Here is a 23,605-nt window from a genome sequence, read left to right on the forward strand (position 1 = left end):
AGGCAAGAAAGGAATCTCAAAGTATTCAAGGGCTTTATTGGGGCCGCCCTGGCTGCCCCTCACAGTGTTGCAAGAACCCGCTGGTCTTGCTGTTGCCTTTGCTCTTTGGGGGCTTGAGAGGAAAGGCAGAGGGAGGACCAACTTATCTGGGAGAGAGAAGGCCCATCTTTGGGGCTAAGACCAGGTGGTGCGGAAGCAGATTTAGGGAGGGGAGGGCCTACTTAGGGGCTGGAAGGGGATGGGGCTGCCTCCTGGAGTGTGGTGGTCACAGAGTGTTGGCTTTGTGGGAGGGAAAGGAAAGGGAGGCACACAAGAAGTCAGGAAGAGTGGATGGGCGGTGCTTCCTGGGCACTGAACATGTGCACTGCCCAGGGCACGAGGGCCAGGACTAGGCATGGCCAGAGGGTGTACTTGAGGAAATTGAAAATGTAGAAGAGGCTGATCTGAGGGGGGTGGCCCAGCCAGTCCAGGGGGCCCAGCAGCCCCATGGCCAGCACAAGGCAGGCTATCTTCTGGCCATTTCCCAGCTGTGCCCGACGCACCTGGGCATAGCAGGGAGAGTGCAAGGCAATGCCCAGGCCCAGGGCAGCCCCTGAGTCACGGCTCAGGGAGGCAAAGGGCCGGCTATCCATGTGTATCCACTCAGGCCGCTCACACCACTTGAAGGCTAGGCTGATGGACCTGTGGGGAAGAAGAGTTCTTGCCAGGAGAGGCTGGAACGTAGAAGGCCACTGGCTCTTGGCCATCTGCCCTTGGGGCCCACTCCCATGTTCTGTTTTGTGCCTGTGAGGGTCTATGTGAATAGGTAATGTGTCCTTTTTTAGCTATAATGAACCAGAGACACACGAGGCTAGGTGCAGGCGAGATAGGACAGGGCCCAGCCTGCCCAGGCTTCAAAGCGAGACTTACCAAGAAAGATCCAGGCCCATTGTAAAGAGGGTCCAATAGATGAGGCTGGTGCCTAGCATGAGGGCCAGTGCAGTCAACCCATAGAAGCTTAGCTCCCGCTCCATAGGCACTCGGGGAGTCATCAGCCAGCCCAGGACAGCGCCTAGGAGAGTGGAGTGACAACAGCTTCAAGGAGTTTGGGGATATGACCCTCCCCACCCCGACCCCCAGCTGCAGTGCAGCTTGGCAAGAGAATAAACTGAGACATAACGGGGGGCCTCTGGGGTGGGCTCTACAGAAGCTGGGAGCGATGGGAAGATCCTAGACTGATCCTCCCAATGCCAAAGGCATCCTCTCAGTCCACCCCGTTGCCCCAGTTGCTCACCAGTTATTAGGCCAGCCAGCACCTGGTGAGGGAAATGTGCTAAGATGAAGATTCGCGACAAGCCAACCGCCAAAAGGAAGGTGCAATAAGCCAGGCTAGGCATCACCCTTACCCAGCGGCTAGAAAGAAGAGAGGCAAGGAGCTCAGAGCGTGTCCATACACAGCTTGGCCTCCTGCAGCACCCAGGTACTCCATGGTTGAACCACACAACCTAGGGTCCCCAAAACTCCAGCTCCCAGGCTGCCATGCTGCTGGGTCTATTAGGTACAGGGTGCCATCACCCCTGCTCCCAATGGTGGGCAATGCCAAGGGTATACCTGCGGGCCCGAGTGGCCACCTGCGAAGACAGGGCCGTCATTATGGGCCAGAGGGCTGCTCCTGTGATCATGCAGTGTCCAGAAGGGCTGCCTGCCAGCAAATCCAGAAGCTCGTGGTGAGAAGATGGAGGCAGAACCCCGGGGCCCCTGGTGATGCCTCAATAATACAGCTGCCTCTCCTGGCTGAGAAGAGCTTTTCCCCAGCACTGATTCATAACTCGCTCTGCTCTGAGGCCTTTTTACTGCCACCTGAGGTCACTGTGCTCAGGTTTCTGTCCTGATCTGTGTCTCTTGGCTGTCCTCTATACAAGGTGGGCAGCTGGTACATAGCATGAGTGCCCTTCTCCCATAACTCAGCTTGGTCTCCCTGGGGTTCTTTTGTTCTCTGGGCCAGTAATTGAGAGGCTGGTCCTTTGGTTGGGCCACCCAGGCTGAAAAGTACTCTGAAATGTTCACCCGAACCCTAACCACATTGGGAAAGGGAGAATGTTTGAGGCTTCCCACCTGGACCAGTCTCACAAGAAGAGGGGAACTGGTGAACCTGGGCTGGAGCCTGGCTGTAGTAACCAGACTCATGGACCCACCAAAAGGGCCTGTCTCCAAAAAGAAACCTGGAAGAGAACAGATGCAAGATGACTTTCCACATGCACACACAGCCAGCGGGGGTACAAGGTGGGCAGGACACAGAGTACTCTGGAGGGCCTGAGGGGTGAAGTCAAAAAGGGACTACGATTCTGTCCACTGCTCTCAAGGTATCCATGGATACCTTGCCATGGTTTTCTACCTTAGAACAGGAGAAAGAAAGCACACTATTTCTTTTCTTTTTTTTTTCCTAACCCTCAGCCTGTGGAAACACTATTTTTAAAAACTAGTCTGGGGCCAGGTACAGTGGCTCATGACTGTAATCCCAGTACTTTGGGAGGCCTTAGCTGGAGGATCACTTGAAGCCAGGAGTTCATGACCAGCCTGGGCAACATAGCAAGACCCAGATTCAACAAAAACAAAAAATTAGCTGGGAGTGGTGGTGCACACCTATAGTCTCAGCTACTTGGGAGGCTGGGCGGGCAGATCACTTGAGCCCAGGAGTTCGAGAATAGCCTGGGCAACATGACAAAACCCCATCTCTACAAAAAATACAAAAATTAGCCAGGCATCTTGGGGTGCGCCTGTAGTCCCTGCTACTCCAGAGGCTGAAGTGGGAAGGAGCACTTGAGCCCAGGAGGTTGAGGCTGCAGTGAGCTGTGATTGTGCCATTGTACTCCAGCCTGGTGATGGAGTGAGATCCTGTCTCAAAAAAAGAAAAAGTGAATAAAATAAAAAAACTGATACAGAGGCAAGAGATTGTGGTAAGCCGTGTGTGTGCTCTGAGATACTCAGCCGTCCCACTCTACCCCCTCTCACTGCAAGGCCAGCTCTCATCATCCACAGAGAGTCTAGGACCCAGCTCTCTCCTCCAGGCCCTCACTAACCGTCCTGCTACCCCTGCCTCCATGTCCCCAGTTACAGCCTGAATTATCCACACCTAAATTATTTAGGTGAGCCTCTCAGGTCTGAAAATGGGGGTGGGAGATGGACAGAGAAGTCTGAGAAAGAATAAGGAGGACAAAAAAATGTCAAAATCCTCTGGTCTAGCAAGTGCTTGGCTAGGCCCTGGGAACCACACAATGAAGAGGCTGCTGTGGCCAGAAAGAGAAAAGATGGGATAGCAAAAGAGATGCTGGCAGGAAGCCACGTGCTGGGGAGGGAGATACAGAAGGCACTTGCCTCTCCCCTCTGAAAACTGAGCCTAGTATATATACAACAAGTGCTCACACAGAAAATGAACGGGGGTGCCAGGCGCGGTGGCTCACGCCTGTAATCCCAGCACTTTGGGAGGCAGAGGAGGGTGGATCACTTGAGGCCAGGAGTTTGAGACCAGCCTGACCAACAAGGTGAAACCCTGTCTCTACTAGAAATAAAAAATTAGCCGGGCGTAGTGGGGGTGCCGATAATCACAGCTACTGGGGAGGCTGAGGCAGAAGAATCTCTTGAACCTGAGAGACAGAGGTTGCAGTGAGCCAAGATCATGCCATTGCACGCCAGCCTGGGCAACAGAGCAAGACTCCATCTCAAAAAGAATTAAAAAAAAAAAAAAAAAAGAATGCCAGGTTGCTCACGCCTATAATCCCAGCACTTTGGGAGGCTGAAGCGGGCGGATCACCTGAGGTCAGGAGTTTGAGACCAGCCCGGCCAACAAGGCGAAACCCCTTCTCTACTAAAAATACAAAAATTAGCCGAGTGTCGTGGCACACGCCTGTGATCCCAGCTACTTGGGAGGCTGAGGCAGGAGAATGGCATGAAGCCGGGAGACGGAGTTTGCAGTGAGCCAAGATTGCGCCACTGCACTCCAGCCTGGGCGACTGAGTGAGACTCCGTCTCCAAAAAAAAAAAAAAAAAAAAAAGAAAATGAAAATGAATAGGGACTTTGCCACTTGGGGGACATTAATAGTGTCTGAAGGAGATTGTGATCTTTGGGGGACAAGGAATAGAGGGGGAGGCTTATACAGACTTTGAGAGAGGAGAGCACAAAGCAAAGGGCAATTAGGCAAGAAAGAAGTGAACAGATCACTGTGGTTCCCTTTACATAAGGATGAGGCCCTCGTGGAAAAGAGTGGAAGGGAGGGGAACTCTATGTTGTTTTTCAGCAAGTCATTCCAGTTCATTGAAATACCTCCTATGAGCCTCCCTTCCTTCCCTCAGGCTGAGGATCTGGCAACAGAGGCTGAGGTGAAGGGAGGTGTGGCTGCATGCCCAGCCCCAGGGGCCACAGGGCCTCCACCCATGTCCCTGGGATTCCTGGCTTCTAAGTCTCAGTGTGAAGAGTCTACTGGTGAATGAAAGAGAAAGAAGAGAAAGTGTTCCCTGGAAAGCAGTGCTTTAGCCCAAACTTTACTGCGTACGCACAGGGAATCACCTGGGAACCTTGTTAAAATGCAGATTTTGATTCAGTAGCTCTGGCCCGGGGCCTGAGAGTCTGCGTTTTTAGCCAGTTTTCAAGTGCTGCCTATGCCGTTGGGCATGGTCCAGGGACCACACCTTAATCTGCAAGGTGTCTCTGTCCTTAGCAGCTACCGTGATGCCCAGCACAAAGCATGCTTCTGAAAAATTATAGCAAATGAATGAATAGATGAATGAAAAAGTGAGTTGAGAGGTAGGACTCTCCACTACTTAAATCACCATATTTGTTAAAATATGAATTCCCATAAACCAAAAATAAAAAATAAAAAATAAATTCCCAACCCCTTGGAGTTTCTAAATTAGTAAGTGTGAGATGAGGATGGGATATTTACATTTTAGACACGCCCCTTAGGTGATTTTTCCATCAGACCAGTTTGAAGAACACTGGTCTAACGAGTAGGATGGTTGGACTCTGAGGTTTGAGTCCAAGCTGCACAAAGATGCTCAAGGGGAAAAAAAATCAGGGACTACAGAGTAGGGGTGGGAAGGCCCTTGAGACAGTTGCTGAAAGAGACCAGGGCTTACACATGACTCAGGGCCCTCGGGGGTGGGGACCAGGATGCCGGAGGGCTTCTCTGTCTCACCACTTGAAGATGAGGTTGAGCCACTCGGTGATGAGGCTGATCCAGAGCACCGCGATGCCCACACGGCGGGAGGCGTAGTAGGCCGCGGGGAAGTAGAACAGAAAGAGGATCTTGGGATCGCCCAGAAAGGTGATCCAGAGCCACACGTTCTCCAGCCAGGCTAGCTGGTTCTGTAGCGCCTCGGCTATCACGATGCCCGCGCCCAGCGTGGACTCCATGGCGGCCCAGCTGACGACCAGGCCCCGGCTTGCTCCAGGGCGGAAACCAAAGAGTCCAGGCAACGAAGCAGCGTCGACCCTCTGATCTCCAAAGCCCACCCCTCTGAGCCCAAGGCCCCGCCCCGCCAGCGGTCACCACCAAGCCCCGCCCCCGGCAGTCCCCCGCTCCTGCAAGACCGGCCTCCAGCCGGTACTGTTTCCTCCTGCGCTCTCCTCCGGTTTTCCTCCCTACTGGGCAGCGCAGGGGACAAACCTTTGTAAAGGCGTTTCCTCAGGGCCCCACGTGGCCACTGTTGCAGGCACGTGGGCAGCCGGCTAGCGGCGGCACCAGTGCGGTTCCGGGTCAGGGGACTGACTAGCCGGCGGGCCGCGCGCGCTCCCAGCGTCCCTGCTCCGCTGATGCGAAGGCGGATATATAATCTCCAGGGCCGGGATTCTTTCCCCACCGGACCTCTCTTCTCCAGCACCAATACCCACCAAAAAAAAAACCCAGCAAAAAAATAAATAAATCTGAGATCCTTTGGAGAAAAGGCTGCAGACAGCCCCTCCTCCTGGGAGCTGAAGCCGGATCCTAAATTTGCATACACCCCTAATCAGTTCACTCCTTCTTCCCCAGCCTCAAGACTCCCCCTTTCTAATTCGCCTGCTATTAATCTGGAGGCTGACAGATAAGTCTCTTGATTTTGAGGGGTCTTCCCTAAAAAGGCGAATTCTCACATATAGCGCAAAGTCACACTTCCTTCCAGTTCTTCCCTTGCTTCCCCCACCCCCATCCTCCTGCCATCCAAAACCCTTCTTAGGCAGATGAAACCAAGAGATAGTAACAGTGTTGGTATGGGAAGAGGATTGGCACACACCCGCGACAGAGTTTGAAACAGTCATCTGGGGGAACTCACATAGAAAATAGAAATCTCAGCTATTCTAGGCGAGGTCCTGCCTAGAATACTGTTGAACAGTGTCTCCTTAGTTTCTTCCTACCTCAATCAACTTTGTTCTTGAAAAGTTTTTTTTTTTTTTTTTTTTTTTTTTTTTTTGCCGGGCGCGGAGACTCACACCTGTAATCCCAGCACTTTGGGAGGCCGAGGCGGTCGGATCACAAGGTCAGGAGTTCCAGACCAGCCTGGCCAACATAGTTAAACCCCATCTCTACTAAAAATACAAAAATTAGCTGGGCGTGGGGGCACGCGCCTGTAGTCTCAGCTACTAGGGAGGCTGAAGCAGGAGAATCGCTTGAACCCGGGAGGCGGAGGTTGCGGTGAGCCGAGATGGGACCACTGCACTCCAGCCTGGGCGACAGGGCGAGACTCTTATCTCAAAAAAAAAAAAAAAAAAAAAAAAAAAAGGTGCTGGGCACAGTGGCTCACCCCTGTAATCCCAGCACTTTGGGAGGCCAGGGCAGGTGGAACACCTGAGGTCAGGAGTTGGAGACTAGTCTGACCAACGTGGAGAAATCAAACCGTGTCTCTACTAAAAACACAAAATTAGCTGGGTGTGGTGGCACATGCCTGTAATCCCAGCTACTCAGGAGGCTGAGAGAGGTGAATCGCTTGAGCCCAGGACGTGGAGGCTGTGGTGAGCCAAGATTGTGCCATTGCATTCCAGCTTGGGCAACAAGAGAGAAATTCCGTCTCAAAAAAAAAAAAAAAAGGTGTAAGGGAGGGAAGCTGGATATAAATCTTCGTTTATTGCCTTTGTAGTGAACAGAATTTTTATTCCTATTACAATGATTATACTAATACCTCCAACACCAGGAAGTTTTTTTTTTTTGAGACGGAGTCTCGCTCTGTCCCCCAGGATGGAGTGCAGTGGCGCGATCTCAGCTCACTGCAACCTCTACCTCCTGGGTTCACGCCATTCTCCTGCCTCAGCCTCCCAAGTAGCTGGGACTACAGGCACCCACCACCACACCTGGCTAATTTTTAGTATTTTTAGTAGAGACGGGGTTTCACCATGTTAGCCAGGATGGTCTTGATCTCATGACCTCGTGATCCGCCCGCCTCGGTCTCCCAAAGTGCTGGGATTACAGGCGTGAGCCACTGTGCCCGGACAATACCAGGAAGTTTTTTAATTGCCGAAGAGAAAGCCTACATTGTTTACTGAGTCTTTGAAAGTTTGCCCTCAACCTTAAGCAGCCTACTCCCACACTCCGCTTTATAATATTTCTGACCTATACATTCCTTGAAATCACCAAGTTCTCTCCTCTTAGGGGTCCTGGCCCGTGCAGTTCCCTCTGCCTGGAACATGGCCACTCTTTTTCCTCGCCAATCCTTCAGGTCTCAGTAGAGATTTTTCACTTCCTCCAAGAAGGCCTTTCCTAATGGCTCCTAGAAGTCTTATATGAAAACCTATAATCACGATTCCATATAAAAAGTGGAAAACTGGAATGGCAATTATGTATGATTTATTATGGGGGCCAGAACAAGGATGAGAGGCATGAAAGTTCTCTGAGGCCGGCCACATGGCTCACACTCGTAATCCCAGCACTTTGAGAGGCCAGCCGAGGCAGGAAGATTGCTGGAGCCCAGGAGTTTGAGACCAGCCTGGCCAACATGGTGAAACCCCATCTGTACTAAAAGTACAAAAATTAGCCGGGCATGGTGGCTCGTGCCTGTAATTCCAGCTACTCCGGAAGCTGAGGCAGGAGAATCGCTTGAACCTGGGAGGTGCGGGTTGCAGTGAGCCAAGATGGCGCCACTGCACTCCAGTCTGGGTGACAGAGCGAGGCTCTATCTCAAAAAAAAAAAAAAAAAAAAAAAAGTTCTCTGAAAAAGCACACTATGAAGGAGCAGAATTTTTATTCCTATTATAATGAGTGTATCAATACTTCCAACACCAGGAAGTTTATGTTTCTTGGAGGGCAAGGAAATACTTTTGAACTTTGTTCAGGTTAAGCCGCGCCAAGACTGGCCCTTTGCTTCCCTCTGGACTAGAGAAAGGTCAACCTGTTTCTTATACATGAAGCGAGGATCCAAAATTTCTATAGTGAGGGGTGGGTGGGTTAGCGACAGCCATTGGTGGTAGTAGGGCTTGAAAATGCACGCGCATAGTCCTTTGCATAAGATTAAGAAAACGACTGTTTTGTACATCAGACGGACATTAAAGGGCAGGGGCGCAAAACCCCTCCTCCAAGCCCCTTTTTGTCACTATCCGCTGCTCCTCATTCCTGCCTTTTGCCTGGCTTTCTGGGAGAGAGGGCAAAAAGGGAGAAGGGGAAGTGTCTTGACTTCTAAGAGTGATGGGTGACTAAGGGGGAACTACCATTTATTAAAGACCTAGTACATGCCATGCACTTATACCCGTTACCGCATTTAAACCTCCTAACTATGAGGTAGGTATTATTATGTAACAGAGTATAGCAGTAAATAGCACCGTCCTTGGAAATAGGCAGACTGTTTTTGCTAGTTGTGGAACCGTGGACAAGTTTAGTCTAAAACTTAGTTTATGTAAAAGGAGGACATTGATTCCTACCTCAAAGGGCTGTTAGATGCTCAAGAAGTGACAATACAAATGCCTATGAAGAAACAGGATCAGGCAATTTGCTTGCTCAAGGTCAGGTGATTTAGTAAGAGGCTGACCTCGGATTCTGGTTCCAGCTTATCTAACTCCACAGCCAATGTTCTTTCCACTATCACTCAGTAGTTATAATCATCTTTTTTTGTTTGTTTGTTTGTTTTGAGACAGAGTCTCGCTCTGTTGCCCAGGCTAGAGTGCAGTGGCACAATCTTGGCTCAGTGCAACCTCCGCCTTCCAGGTTCAAGAGATCCTCCAGCCTCAGTCCCCCTAGTAGCTGGGATTACAGGCACGCGCCACCATACCCGGCTAATTTTTGTATTTTTAGTAGAGACGGGGTTTCACCATGTTGGCCAGGCTGGTCTCGAACCCCTGACCTCAGGTGATCCACCCGCCTCGGCCTCCCAAAGTGCTGGGATTACAGGCGTGAGCCACCGCTCCCAAACTTATAATCATCTTGTCCAAGTATCGTTAAGTCCTCTGAGGCTCTGATTCCTCATATGCAAAATGGGGTTAACATTTTATAAAATTCATTCATTAAACTCTTGTGTGGAAGGTGTGCATATAATGGAGACTGCAGCTCCCTCCTCTTTCCCCTTTTCATTCCACGTAGGTCATTTATCCTTAACTTCTAAAATGGACTCTACAAGCACTTAACCGAGCGGACGCAGCTATACAAATACTTTTCAGATTCCCCTTTATTTCCTCTTCTTTCCCACTCCACCTAGGATCCCGCCCCAACCAGCGCCAGGCCACGCCCCGGCGTGTGACGCAAGCACGCTCCGTGCGCGCCGTCGCGTCGCGGCGCTCACTGGGGGCCCGGCTTTCGCCCGCTGCTGCCGCCGCCGCCGCCGGCCGCGGCTGCACTCCCAAGATGGCGGCTCCTCCGGGCGAGTACTTCAGCGTTGGGAGCCAGGTGTCGTGCCGGACGTGCCAGGAGCAGCGGCTGCAGGGCGAGGTGGTAGCCTTTGACTACCAATCCAAAATGCTGGCTTTAAGTATCCTTCCCTGCGTGAAGCCCGAGTCCGGGCCGGCGTGTAGGTGCGGTGGTCGGGGGGTGGGGGACGACGGCGGCGGCTGGGGCTCTCTCCGGGCCTAGGGGCGACCGGCTACCGCGGCGCCCGGGGCGCATGCGCACGGCCCTGAGCTCCCCTCCCCCTCCCGCGGGCCCTTCGGTCAGCTTTGGGGATCCTGTCTCTCTCTCTTTGCGGGAGCTGGGGCTTTACCGAGGATCAGTGGGTGGAGGAGGGCTTGACACGGGGATGGCTTTTCGGGGGGAACGTTATGAGAGGGGACACAGTAATTAGGAGAGGGGGTGGTGGTGGGAGGGGGCTGATGGATTGGAGCCCGGATGGAAAGGAGGGGCGGGTGAAATATTATGGGGAGGGGTGTTTAGGGTAAGGAACTGCTGGTAGAGCAAAGGTATGGAATTTAGGAGGGCATGTGCACTGATGGGATTTCGTCCAAGGAAGGGCGGTGGGATGGTGACCAAATTGGTCCTTGCCTGTTTTGGGGGAGAGTAAGTTCAGGGCAGAGTTTGTATCTGAACTAGGGATAGTGGCTTGTTTCGCTGATGCGTGTGTATGTGTGGTGGGGGGGCTGTGCTGATTTTTAGGCTTCTCGGTCATTTGGAAGTTGCTGTTTAGGGGATGTTTGCATTGGAAACCTGTTCCAGAGAGGGCTTGCCAGGGGCTTATGTGGTTTGGGGATGTGTGAGTTACAGGTGAAAGAGTGAAGTTCTCATGCTGCCTTGATCAGTCCAGCACATGGAGTCCTTTCACGTAGTAGCAGCCTCCCTTTTGAAAGTAGCAATGTTAAACTGATTGGAAAAGGTGGCCTGCTTCTTTGGGGTGGAAGTGACTTCTGAATTACTCCAGGAAACTCAGTCTTGGAAATGAAACACTTCCTTGTTGGGATAAATGTGCCACGGCTTCCCTTTTTATGTGAGCCACAGGTGGGTTTATTGGAATTTTTTTTTGGAGGAGTAATTTTTTATGGCATCTTTTTTTTTTTTTTTTTTTTTTTTTTTTAAGATGGAGTCTCGCTCTGTCGCTAGGATGGAGTGCGGTGGCGCAATCTCGGCTCACTGCAACCTCCGACTCCCTGGTTCGAGCGATTCTCCTGCCTCAGCCTCCGGAGTAGCTGGGATTACGGGCACGCGCCACCACGCCCAGCTAATTTTTGTATATGTTTTTTTTTAACAGAGATGGGGTATCACCATGTTGGCCAGGATGGTCTCGAACTTCTGACCTCGTGATCCGCTGGCCTCAGCCTCCTAAAGTGCTGGGATTACAGGCCTGAGCCACCGCCCGGCTTTTTGTTTTGTTTTGTTTTTTGAGACGGAGTTTCACTCTTATTACCCAGGCTGGAGTGCAATGGCGTGATTTCGGCTTACTGCAACTTCCGCCTCCCGGATTCAAGCGATTCTTCTGCCTCAGCCTCCCGAGTAGCTGGGATCGCAGGCATACGCCACCGTGCCCGGCTAATTTTTTGTATTTTTAGTAGAGACGGGGGGTTTCACCGTGTTAGCCAGGATGGTCTCGATCTCCTGACCTCGTGATCCACCCGCCTCGGCCTCCCAGAGTGCTGGGATTACCAGCATGAGCCACCGCGCGGCCTAAGAATAGTTGCTTTTTTTAAAAAAATAAGAGGTTACACCTGGAAGAAATAAGACCTTTTACATTAGTGGTTTAGTTGGAAGGGTCTTGTAACTAGGAATTACTTTTTTTTTTTTTTTTTTTTTTTTGAGACGGAGTCTCGCTCTGTCACCTAGGCTGGAGTGCAGTGGCACCATCTCGGCTGACTGCAACCTCCGCCTCCCGTGTTCAAGTGATTCTCCTGCCTCAGGCTCCAGAGTAGCTGGGATTACAGGCATGTGCCACCACACCCGGCTAATTTTTTTTTGTTTTTTTGGTAGTGACGGGGTTTTGCCACTTTGGCCAGGCTGGTCTTGAACTCCTGACCTCAAGTAATCTGCCCGCCTCAGCCTCCCAAAGTGTTGAGATTACAGGCGTGAGCCATCACGTGAGCCTGGCTGAATTACTCAACTTTTACTTGACATACAGTAGGCTCTTAAATGGTTGGAGAATGAGTTTGTGAATGAATGAATGGATTAACTGGCTGGGTCACCTTGGGTGAAATTCCTTTCCAGTGTGTAGTTTTCTCCTCTGCAAAATGGGAAAGCTCGCATCTGAAAGAGTAAAAAGAATACTGTGCAGACACAGAGAGTATTATACGAAGAACAGAAAGGTCTAGCTCTTTTGTCTGGCTCATAGGTTCAAGACAAACGCATTAAATCTGCATTATGCCTCTCCATAAAGCCAGTAGAGAGAAGGTGACAGAACTCCTTTGGAAGCTTCCAAGGATTTGGGCAGGAGGAAGGTGACAGGCAGAGATTTCCTGAGGAGAACCGTGATTCTTATAAGGCCCTCATGCTCCTGGCCTGCCTTTTACAAGCCTTGTGTGAATCGTGTTTTCTATGCCCCTTTTGGGATGTGTCAGTGCCTCTGCTTGTCCTATTTTTCCTTAACTTTTTTTTTTCTCACCAGAATGTCCCTCTTCCAGTGGAAAGCCCAACCATGCAGACATCTTGCTCATAAACTTACAGTATGTTTCAGAAGTGGAAATAATTAATGACCGAACAGAAACCCCTCCTCCCCTAGCTTCACTCAATGTTAGTAAGGTAAGGACTCAAGGGCAGATCTGGCTCTCTAAAATGATGGGAAAGATGAGTCTCATTGAGTCTTAGTGATACATTGTTGTCTATTTTTCATTTTTTAAAATTGACTTAAAATTGTTTGTTCTGATATCTTTTTAAAAAATGTAGGTTTAGTTTTTCTCTTTATTCCTGGATGTTATCGGTAGATCTTAAGAAGTAGCTTAACTCCCAAATAAGTTGAGAGCTTGCTTCTGCCTTTATGAAAGAGGACTTTTTAAATCTTGGAGTTCATGATGAACTAATGGTGCTGCTGGGGTTTGGGTGGTGGCGTTACCTATGAATGTCTTCAAATTGTGTATATGTGGATGTGTGCATACGTGAATATATGCATTTTCTGCTTGAAGATCTAAAGTGTTTTTCAGATTCTCGGAGGGTTTCATGACTTAGAAAAGTTTGAAAGCCACTGTCTTAAAGGTTCTTTTTTGTCTTTATGTTTGAATTTTGAGTTCTAACAGTTACATGCTTAGCATATTTTAATCTTGCACATACAAGTTGATCTCTGGGAACCCCCAAGTCACTTTTGTGTGTGTATGTGTGAGACAGGGTCTTGCTTTGTTGCCCAGGTTGAACTTGAACACCTGGGCTCAAGTGACCCTCCTGCCTCAGCCTTCTGAGTAGCTGGGATTACATGCATGCATCACCATGCCTGCCCAAGTCTTTCTTTTCATTTGAGCCACTGCGCCCGGCCTTTTTTTTGAGACAGAGTCTCTCTGTGTCACCCAGGCTGGAGTGCAGTGACGCGATCTCGGCTTACTGTAACCTCCGCCTCCCGGGTTAAGTGATTCTCGTGCCTCAGCCTCTGGAGTAGTTGGGACTACAGGTGTGTGCCACGACGCCTGGCCAAATTTTTTTTTTTTGGAGACAGGCACACACTGTCACACCCGGCTAATTTGTTTTATTTTAGTAGAGACGGGGTTTCACTGTGTTGCCCAGGCTGGTCTTGAACTCCTGAGCTCAGGCAGTCCGCTTGCCTCGGCCTCCCAAAGTGGTAAGATTATAGGTGTGAGCCACTGCTCCTGGCTCAATTTTTGTATTATTAGTGGAGATGGGGTTTCACCATGCTGGCCAGGCTGGTCTTGAACTTCTGACCTCAAGTGATCTGCCTGCCTCAGCCTCCCAAAGTGCTGGGATTACAGGTGTGAGCCACCATGCCCGGCCCTAAGTCACTTTTTTGACAATTCCGTTTATTTAGTCAAAATTGATGTTGATCATAATAATGCCTCAAGCCCTGTCATAACCTGTGCTGTCCCCTGTACTTGGAACATTTTTCCTTCCAGAATGACTGGAGCCTTACCACCCATCAGGACTCAGTTAAATGGCACGTCTTCCAAGAAGTCTTCTCTGATCACCCAGGCTGAAGTAATTTGCCTGCATTATTCTCTCTCGTAGTACCTTGTCCTTCACAGTTAAGGTGACCATATCATTTGTAGTCCAACCTGGGACATGTTTGAGAGTAAAGGGGAATGCTTTTATTTTACACAGGGACAACAGGTATAGATTAGGTTACCCTATTCATAGCTTTTTTTTTTTTTTTTTTTTTGAGACGGAGTCTCGCTTTGTCGCCCAGGCTGGAGTGCAGTGGCGCCATCTCGGCTCACTGCAAGCTCCGCCTCCCGGGTTCATGCCATTCTCCTGCCTCAGCCTCCCTAGTAGCTGGGACTACAGGCGCCCGACACCAAGCCCGGCTAACTTTTTTGTATTTTTAGTAGAGACGGGGTTTCACTGTGTTAGCCAGGACGGTCTCGATCTCCTGACCTTGTGATCCGCCCGCCTCGGCCTCCCAAAGTGCTGGGATTACAGGCGTGAGTCACCGCGCCTGGCCATAGTTGTTTACTTGTCTAGTGTCTGTCTCGCTAAACTTTATTCTGCAGGGATGGGGACCATACCTATTTTATTTACTATTGAATATACAGAGCCTTGCACAGAGTATTTAATAAATATTTGTTGGATGAATAAGATGCCTCCAATTTTAGTAGCAGGTGCCTTTCATTAAGTCTCTTGAATTAATGTGGTGGAAGTTTTTCCCTCTAGAGGAGTCTTGGAATAATGTGTATTACTTTGCCTCTCTTGGGAATGTGGTGTGTTCTGTACAGTTCAGCAAAGCAAGGAAACACTTAGGCAACTAAAATAATAGAGGGTAACTGAGGCTGAGGCTAGTGAATGTCGTTACCTCAGATCTGGAGTTCCTATCTTGTCAGATTCTAGGGAAATGCCACACATTTTTTAGTGATGGCCAGGGACAGATTTGGAAGGCTATTGAGTTCATATGGGTGTTGTCCTATATGGGATGTCCCATTCTTTGAAGCTTATAGGTTTTTGAAACCTTGGCTTAGTAATATACCTTCTACCAGAGTATAGGAGCTCTTTGAGTGTCTTCTATAAGCTCATGAAATTTTAAGACTTGTTAAATAATTTATTCCTTGGTTTTTTTTTTTTTTTTTGAGATGGAGTTTCGCTCTTGTTGCCCAGGCTGGAGTGCAATGGCGCAACCTCAGCTCACCGCAACCTCCGCCTCCCGGGTTCAAGTGATTCTCCTGCCTCAGCCTCCTGAGTAGCTGGGATTACAGGCATGCACAGCCACACCCAGCTAATTTTGTATTTTTAGTAGAGACGGGGTTTCTCCGTGTTGGTCAGGCTGGTCTCGAACTCCCGACCTCAGGTGATCCGCCCGCCTCAGCCTCCCAAAGTGCTGGAATTACAGGCGTGAGCCACTGTGCCCAGCATTATTCCTAGTATATTAAAGAACCAAATAGGCTCTGAGTTATTTTTTGGTGTTTATAGGGTATGATAAGTCTGTCACTAGATCTTTAGTGAGTAGTAAAGATCTGAAAGAGAGGTGATTTTCTGAAGTTAGAAAGTTGGCTCTTGTGACCAGTGAGTGCCACCATTTAGAGGGGGCGGGGTAGTGTGGATGGGACTGTTAAGCAGGAGCTGTTAAGAAGCAGTTCTCTTCTTATATTTGACCTCAGGTAGATATAGCTCTTGGTTAGTTTGTGGATTATCTTTGCCTTTAGGGTTTTCCTTGTTTACTAGCATTGTTGTAAACTAGCTGATTACCCAGTTTTTGAGGAAAGCAGCAGGAAGTAATAGCTTGGGGAACACCAGAAATCTTTACTTTTCTTACTCTGTGGCCTGCTTGCCAAATCTTGAAAAAGGTTTGCTGGGAAGAGGAGTCAGAAACTAAAAACTAAAATTAGGTTGGAGGGTTATCTTTGGATTTCGTTTATTCATTCTTCCGTTTGCAGAGATGTTTATGAGTAAGCTATATTGGCTTTCCCTTGAAATCAACCTTTTAGAATGTTTTGCGATTCCTTTTTGGAGATTGACTTAGAATTAGAGAGAGCCTTTTGGGCTATTGCTGAAAACAGCTATTTCGGGCAGCTATTAACATGTTGCATGAATGATGTGAAAAGTTAGTCTCATTTTTAAGATCACGGACTTGAGTTTTTCTTAAGATGGAGGATCATTTAAGCATGTGGAAGGGAACTAATGTACTCTGGGATGTCTGGAAGAAAACTGTTGAAGTTTCAGTTGCTTGCAGTCTGGAGAAGCACTAGCCTACTCTATTTTATTTTATTTATTTATTTTTTGAGACGGAGTCTTGCTCTGTCGCCCAGGCTGGAGTGCAGTGGCGCCATCTCGGCTCACTGCAAGCTCCACCTCCTGGGTTCACGCCATTCTCCTGCCTCAGCCTCCCGAGTAGCTGGGACTACAGGCGCCCACCACCACGCCCAGCTAATTTTTTTGTATTTTTAGTAGAGACAGGGTTTCACCATGTTGGCCAGGATGGTCTCGATCTCCTGACCTTGTGATCCGCCCGCCTCGGCCTCCCAAAGTGCTGGGATTACAGGCTTGAGCCACCGCACCCGGCCTACTCTAACTTTAGTCAAAGGTATCATCACATATTGGCCCATCTTGCTGACATAGTAAGTGATCTGCTTAATTAAACCTGTTGATAAAAACCGGGTATTTGTTGACTCTGACCTAGCAGGAAATGGAAGAGAAGGGCTTATACAGGAAATACTTAATAATAGCTCAACTAGGGAAGGTATAAACTAGCAACTTCTTGGAAATTGGCCTGTTTTGCTTTCGATTGATAGTTCACTTCAGGCTAAGAAGTCTTATTTCTGTCTCCAGCAGTAGCATGTAAGAGGAAGCTTGGGAGAGGACAGTAGGGTTGCAGTAGGGGGAATTCTTTTTTTTGAGACAGGGTCTCAGTCCATTGCGCGGTGTGATCTCGGCTCATTGCAACCTCCGCCTCCTGGGTTCAAGCGATTCTCTTGTCTCAGCCTCCTGAGTAGCTGGGATTACAGGCGCCTGCTGCCACCACGCCCGGCTAATTTTTCTATTTTTAGTAGAGATGGGGTTTTGCCGTGTTGACCAGGCTGGCCTTGAACTCCTGACCTCAAATAATCCACCTGCGCCGGCCTCCTAAAGTGTTAGGATTATAGGCGTGAGCCACTGCACCTGGCCAAGTCCCCTGTTTTTCTATTACTTTGTGTTTAGCCCAAGGAACTCATAGTTTGGCAACATGAAGTACCCTGAATAATGTACAATGCTAAGTTATGTTTCGTGTGTGTGTGTGTGTGTGTGTGTGTGTGTTCTGTTTTTTAGAGATATAGTCTCATTCTGTTGACCAGGCTAGAGTGCAGTGGCATGATCATAACTCACTGCAGCTTCGAACTCCTGGCTCATAGCCTCAAGTGATCCGCCCAAGCTTCCTGAGTAGCTGGGACTACAATCTCCCATCACCACACCTGGGTAGTTGTTTTGTTTCTTTTTAGTTAGTCTCGCACTGTGCCCAGGCTGGAGTGCAAATGATGTAGTCACAGCTCACCGCAGCCTTGACCTCCAGGGTTCGCTCAAGTGATCTTTCCACCTCGCCTCCCAAGTAGCTGGGACTACCGGCACAAACCACCACACCTGGCTAATTTTTCTTTCTTTTTTGAGATGGAGTCTTGCCCTGTTGCCCAGGCTGGAGTGCGGTGGTGCCGTGATCTCAGCTCACTGCAACCTCTGCCTCCTAGGTTCAAGCAATTCTCCTGCCTCAGCCTCCTAAGTAGCTGGGATTACAGGTGCGTGCCACCATGCCTGGCTAATTTTTTGTATCTTTAGTAGAGATGGGGTTTCACCATGTTGACCAGGCTGATCTCGAACTCCTGACCTCATGATCCACCCGCCTTGGCCTCCCAAAGTGCTGGGTTTACAGGCGTGAGCCACCGCGCCCAGCCTAGTTTTTTTTTGTAGAGACAGGGTCTTACTGTGTGGCCCAGGATGGTCTGTAACTCCTGGGCTCAAGCAATCCTCCTTCCTCGGCTTCCCAAAGTATTGGAATTACAGGTATGAGCCACTGGCCCAGCCCCTAGGTAACGTTTCTAAGTAAAGAAAAACATCTTTGTTCTGTGGTCAGGGGCAGGGTAGTCTAGTAGAAAAGACTTAGGAATGAACCAAGTAGATCAGTCTTTAAAGTCATTAGACTTGGCAGATGTTAGTTAATGTCTCCCAAATTATTATTATTATTATTATTATTATTATTTTTTGAGACGGAGTCTTGCTCAGTCGCCCAGGCTGGAGTGCAGTGGCGCGATCTCGGCTCACTGCAAGCTCCGCCTCCTGGGTTCACGCCATTCTCCTGCCTCAGCCTCCCGAGTAGCTGGGACTACAGGCGCCCACCACCACGCCCAGCTAATTTTTTTGTATTTTTAGTAGAGACAGGGTTTCCCCGTGTTAGCCAGGATGGTCTCAATCTCCTGACCTCATGATCCCCCCATCTCAGCCTCCCAAAGTGCTGGGATTACAGGCGTGAAGCCACCGTGCCCGGCCCAGATTTTTTTATTGTAGCTAACTAATGCTCATTGAATTATGGGATGAGATAAGGCAGGGGAAGGAGGGCATTGTGACAAAGGGCCCATAGAAGATTTATGCCATTACACTAGGCTCTCACTTAACGTCTTTGGTAGGTTCTTGGAAACTTTGACTTTATGTATTATTATTATTATTATTATTATTACTTTGTTTTTTTTTTTGAGACAGAGTCTCTGTCTGTCTCCCAGGCTGGAATGCAATAGTGCTGTCTCAGCTCACTGCAACCTCTGCCTCCCAGGTTCAAGCAGTTCTCTACCTCAGCCTCCGGAGTAGCTGGGATTCCAGGCATCTGCCACCACAGCTGGCTAATTTTTGTATTTTTGGTAGAGACAGGGTTTCACCATCTTGGCCAGGGTGGTCTTGAACTCCTGACCTCATGATCCGCCCACCTCAGCCTCCCAAAGTGCTGGGATTACAGGCGTGAGCCACTGCACCTGGCACATTATTATTTATTTTTTTAAGATGAAGTCTCACCCAGGCACGGTGGCTCATGCCTGTAGTCCCAGCACTTTGAGAGGCCGAGGCGGGCGGATCATGAGGTCAGGAGATCAGGACCATCCTGGCTAACATGGTGAAACCCTGTCTCTACTAAAAACGCAAAAATTAGCTGGGCGTGGTGGCAGGCGCCTGTAGTCCCAGCTACTTGGGAGGCTGAGGCAGGAGATTGGTGTGAACCCAGGAGGCGGAGCTTGCAGTGAGCTGAGATCGCGCCACTGCACTCCAGCCTGGGAGACAGAGCAAGACTCCGTCTCAAAAAAAAAAGAAAAAAAAAGTCTCACTCTGTTGCCCAGGCTGGAGTGCCATGGCTCTATCTCAGCTCACTGCAACCTCCGCCTCCTGTGCTAAAGCAGTTCTCCTGTCTCAGCCTCCCGAGTAGCTGGGAGTACAGGTGCGCCCCACCACGTCCGTCTTATTTTTTTATGTTTTTGAGACAGAGTTTCACTCTTGCTGCCCAAGCTGGAGTGCAATGGCACGATTACAGCTTACCACAACCTCTGCCTCCTGGGTTCAAGTGATTCTCCTGCCTCAGCCTCCCAAGTAGCTGGGATTACAGGCATGTGCCACCCCACCTGGCTAATTTTGTATTATTAGTAGAGACAGGGTTTCTCCATGTTGGTCAGACTGTTCTTGAACTCCCGACCTCAGGTGATTTGCCTCGGCCTCCCAAAGTGCTGGGATTACAGGTGTGAGCCACTGTACCAGGCTGTATTTTTTTTTTTTCTTTTTTTGGAGAGGAGTTTTCCTTTGTCACCAAGGCTGGAGTGCAGTGGTGCAATCTCAGCTCACTGCAACCTCCGCCTCCTGGGTTCAAGCAGTTCTTCTGCCTCACCCTCCTGAGTAGCTGGGACCACAGGCACACGCCATCATGCCTCCCAATTTCAAGCAGTCCTTCTGCCTTACCCTCCTGAGTAGCTGGGACTACAGGTGTGTGCCACCACGTCCAGCTAATTAAAAAAAAACAATTTTTTGTCGGTTGGGGAGTAGAGACATGGTCTTACTATACTGCCAACGCTGGTCTCAAACTCCTGGCCTCAAGTGATCCTCCCACCTCAGTCTCCCAAAGTGGTGGATTTACAGGAGTGAGCTACTGTGCCCAGCCAGAGTTCCCTTTTTTTTTTTTGAGACAGAGTTTTACTCTTGTTCCCCAGGCTGGAGTGCAATGGCGCGATCTCGGCTCACCACAACCTCCGCCTCCCAGTTTCAAGCAATTCTCCTACCTCAGCCTCCCAATTCTCCTACCTCAGCCTCCCAAGTAGCTGGGATTACAGGCATGCACCAGCATGCCCGGCTAATTTTTTTTTTTGTATTTTTAGCAGAGAAGGGTTTCTCTGTGTTGGTCAGGCTGGTCTTGAACTCCCGACCTCAGGTGATCCACCCACCTTGGCCTCCCAAAGTGCTGGGATTACAGGCATGAGCCACCACGCCCTACCCAGGGTACCTTTAGGTATCATGTCACATTGAGGGAAGAATTCGTTTTTATTTTGAATTCTACCAGTTTCACGGTTAAAATTCAGTATAACCCTATGGCTTTCTGGTGATTTGAGGGTTAAACCCAAGTATCAGTAAATTCCTGGGGTTGATATGATAATTATTGCATTGTGGCCTATGTTTGTGGACATAGCCTATTAGCAGGGCTCTTGGTTATATCTTTTTATTTATATATATACACATATATATATAATATATTTTATATATATATATATTTGAGACAGGGTCTCACTCTCACCCAGGCTAGAGTGCAGTGGTGTGATCTCTGCTCACTGCAACCTCTACCTCCTGTGCTAAAGTAATTCTCCTGCCTCAGCCTCCTGAGTAGCTGGGACTACAGGCATGCGCCACAATGCCCGGCTAATTTTTTTTTTTTTTTTTTTTTGTATTTTTGGTAGAGACGGGGCTTCACCATGTTGCCTAGGCTGGTCTTGAACTCCTGAGCTCAGATGATCCACCCGCCTCAGCCTCCGAAAGTGCTGGTATTACAGGTGTGAGCCACTGCGCCTGGCCCTTTGTCATATCTTGACCCTAATATGTTGAGGTATGGACGTGTCCAGTAAAGTCAGAGATGGCCTGGCCAGCCTATGTTTAGCTATGTATACTTTACTAGGACGTAAGAAGGTATGTGAATGTGGGAAGGAAGAACCACTTGTCTAAGGCAAGCAAGTTTTTACTACAGATAGTTTTTCTGGCTTCTAGAGGCTGTAACCTCATGATTAACTTAGTTAAAAAATGTTTCTGGCTGGGTGCAGTGGCTCACACCTGTAATCCCAGCACTTTGGGAGGCCGAGGCGGGCAGATCACAAAGTCAGGAGTTTGAGACCAGTCTGGCCAATATGGTGAAAATACTAAAAATAGAAAAATACTCTACTAAAAATGAAAAATTAGCCGGGCGTGGTGGCACACGCCTGTAGTCCCAGCTGCTTGGGAGGCTGAGACAGGAGAATCACTTGAACCCGGGAGGCAGAGGTTGCAGTGAGCCGAGATTGCACCACTGCACTCCAGCCTGGGCGACAGATTGAGACTCTGTCTCAAAATTAAAGAAAAAAAAGAAAAAGAAAACGTCGCCAAGGCCGCAGTCCCTGGTGAGAGTCCATGGGTAAAACTTGCACCTGGCTTTGAGCAGATAGCTGTTTCATCATAGAAGCATCAGGAAGATACAGGTGGGAGATGGAGAGGAAGATCCCATCACTGCTGAGTGGCAGGGGCATGTCAAGTAGTGAGTGGTGTCAAATGGGTCAGAAAGGTGGAATAATTTATTGCCATTTAAAAATCACCGACTTGGTGGGTGTGGTGACTCACACCTGTAGTCCCAGCACTTTGGGAGGTTGAGGTGGGTAGATTGCTTGAGGCCAGGAGGTCAAGACCAGCCTGGGCAACATAGACCCTGTCTGTACAAAAAATACAAAATTAGCCAGATGTGGTGGTGTGCCTGTGGTCCCAGCTACTTTGGAGACTGAGATGGGAGGATCACTTGAACCTGGGAAGGTCAAGGCTGCAGTGAGCTGCAGTCATGCCACTGTACTCCAGCCTGGGTGACAGAGTGAGACCTTGTCTAAAAACAACAACAACAAAACCCATTGGCTTTTTGAAGTGAGATTCAGTGGCATTCAATCTTTGGGGTCAACCTGACAGAATCATGATGGGGGTACAGTGCTGCAGGCTAGAACTCATGACTCAGTTCAGGTTATAGTGCATGGCAGTCTGCTGACAAAGTGGGGCTCTTTTTAAGCCAAGAGTTTAGTTCCCAAGGGGACCTTCTTGGCCTTATAGGACATGGAAGTGGGGAGTAGGAGAATTGTTGTCCTCCTGAAAAGATAAATTGCTGAGCCCAGGTGAGTCTGGCAGAGTTGTGCCATAGGTGTGTTGTTGCAGCCACCTCTGCACCCTCCCCTTGACGTGGAGACAGTTCAAAATAAGGACATTAGGGTGGGTCAGTGTTGGTAATTCCTCCAGTATTAAGAGAACAGTATTCTAACTAAAACTTTTTCTGGCAGAGAACAGGCTTGGGGTGGGATAGGGGAACCAAACAAGTGGTAGAGTCAAATTCTGGCAATGGAATTTTAAGACTAGCTCAGGTAGATATCAGAAACTACCCTGGAGATTGAAGCAAATTCTACCTAAGCTGGAAAATTAAAGGATCTACACATTATGCTAAAAGTACTGTGGAGTAAGATATAGGGAGTTTGAAGAACAGCAGTGTTTTTCCAACTGTGCTGTTAATGAATGTGTGACCTCTGGGAACTGTTTTGTGATTGGTCCTCTGAATCTCTGATAGTCATTGTTTCTCCTTTTTTCTGTCTTCCCTCTTGCACTCTTTCCCTTCAAGGTGCTGGGAAATGCCAGGATGATTAAAACACCCCTCTTGCCCTCCAGAATCTCACATTTTGTTGGGAGTGGTGAGGGACAGCAGCATTTAACTTAGTGATAACAATATGGTGAGACCCGCTCTGCACTAGTGGTCATATGTCCAAGGTACATGACAGCATAGAGCAGGGAGGAGCAAACTTTTTCTATAAAGGGCCAGATAGTAAATCTTTTAGGCTGTATTGGCCATATGGTCTTGGTCACATCTACTCGACCTTGCTCTTGTAGCACAGCAGTCCTAGACAGTGTGTAAACAAATGGGCATAGCTGTTTTCCAATGAAACTTATCTAAGACAAGTGGTTGGCTGAATTTGGCCCACAGGAGGCTGTTTGCCAACCCTTGGTATAGAGTAGTGAGCATTTTAGGGAAGACACTTCAGATGTGACAGTGGAGGAGGGGCTTGAAAAATAAATGGCAATTATTCAGAGAAAGGGAAGGAAGAGAAAAGGGATCAAGCTGATTTGGGAGTGCTCAGTTTGTCCACCTCTGCAATTTAGAACTTGATGCTTTTCTGTTGAGCTGAACTGGAGGTTGTTAGTTCTCAAAAAGGAGGGAAGATACTATTAAAGAACAGTATTTATTTTTCAGACAGCATGTAACACTTTATTTATTTATTTATTTATATTTTTAAGACAGAGTTTTGCTCTTGTCATCCAGGCCAGAGTGGTGATTTATTTATTAATTATGTAAATTTATATAAAATATATGTTTATATAAAATATAAATAGATTATTTATTTATATAAATATATATATTTTTTAAG

At 48.7% G+C, this 23,605-nt stretch overlaps 2 protein-coding genes across 7 annotated transcripts in view; one reads left to right on the forward strand and one right to left on the reverse strand.

Annotated features, from left to right (window-relative positions):
• Positions 1-16: 16 nt before the first annotated feature.
• G6PC3 (glucose-6-phosphatase catalytic subunit 3) lies at positions 17-6,029 on the reverse strand. 4 transcript variants are annotated; one of them, XM_057300310.2, is made up of 7 exons: positions 5,113-5,573; positions 4,544-4,727; positions 2,095-2,201; positions 1,591-1,681; positions 1,274-1,392; positions 910-1,051; positions 17-681 (listed from the first exon to the last, which is right to left on the reverse strand). In XM_057300310.2, the coding sequence occupies exons 4-7, from the start codon at positions 1,659-1,661 to the stop codon at positions 318-320; spliced, it is 696 nt and encodes a 231-aa protein (XP_057156293.1). In that variant the 5' UTR covers positions 1,662-1,681; positions 2,095-2,201; positions 4,544-4,727; positions 5,113-5,573; the 3' UTR covers positions 17-317. The 4 variants fall into 4 exon arrangements, with proteins under 4 accessions (XP_057156293.1, XP_003805932.3, XP_054957743.1 ...); XM_003805884.7 differs by lacking the exon at positions 4,544-4,727 and having other exon boundaries at positions 5,172-6,012; XM_055101768.3 differs by lacking the exon at positions 4,544-4,727 and having other exon boundaries at positions 5,113-5,623.
• Positions 6,030-8,775: 2,746 nt separating this feature from the next.
• Positions 8,776-23,605, forward strand: part of LSM12 (LSM12 homolog) — a 32,624-nt gene continuing 17,794 nt past the window's right edge. For 2 of the 3 annotated variants that reach the window (XM_063599020.1, XM_055101771.2), the window contains exons 1-2: positions 9,678-9,897; positions 12,448-12,581. In XM_063599020.1, coding sequence (XP_063455090.1) covers positions 9,774-9,897; positions 12,448-12,581 — 258 coding nt within the window. In that variant the 5' untranslated portion in view covers positions 9,678-9,773. Of the gene's footprint in view, positions 8,939-9,627; positions 9,898-12,447; positions 12,582-23,605 lie in introns of those variants that run through there. The other variant, XM_034941762.3, reaches the window with a different exon arrangement.

This window comes from Pan paniscus, chromosome 19 (genome assembly GCF_029289425.2).
Source record: "Pan paniscus chromosome 19, NHGRI_mPanPan1-v2.0_pri, whole genome shotgun sequence".
NCBI classification, from domain to species: Eukaryota; Metazoa; Chordata; class Mammalia; order Primates; family Hominidae; genus Pan; species Pan paniscus.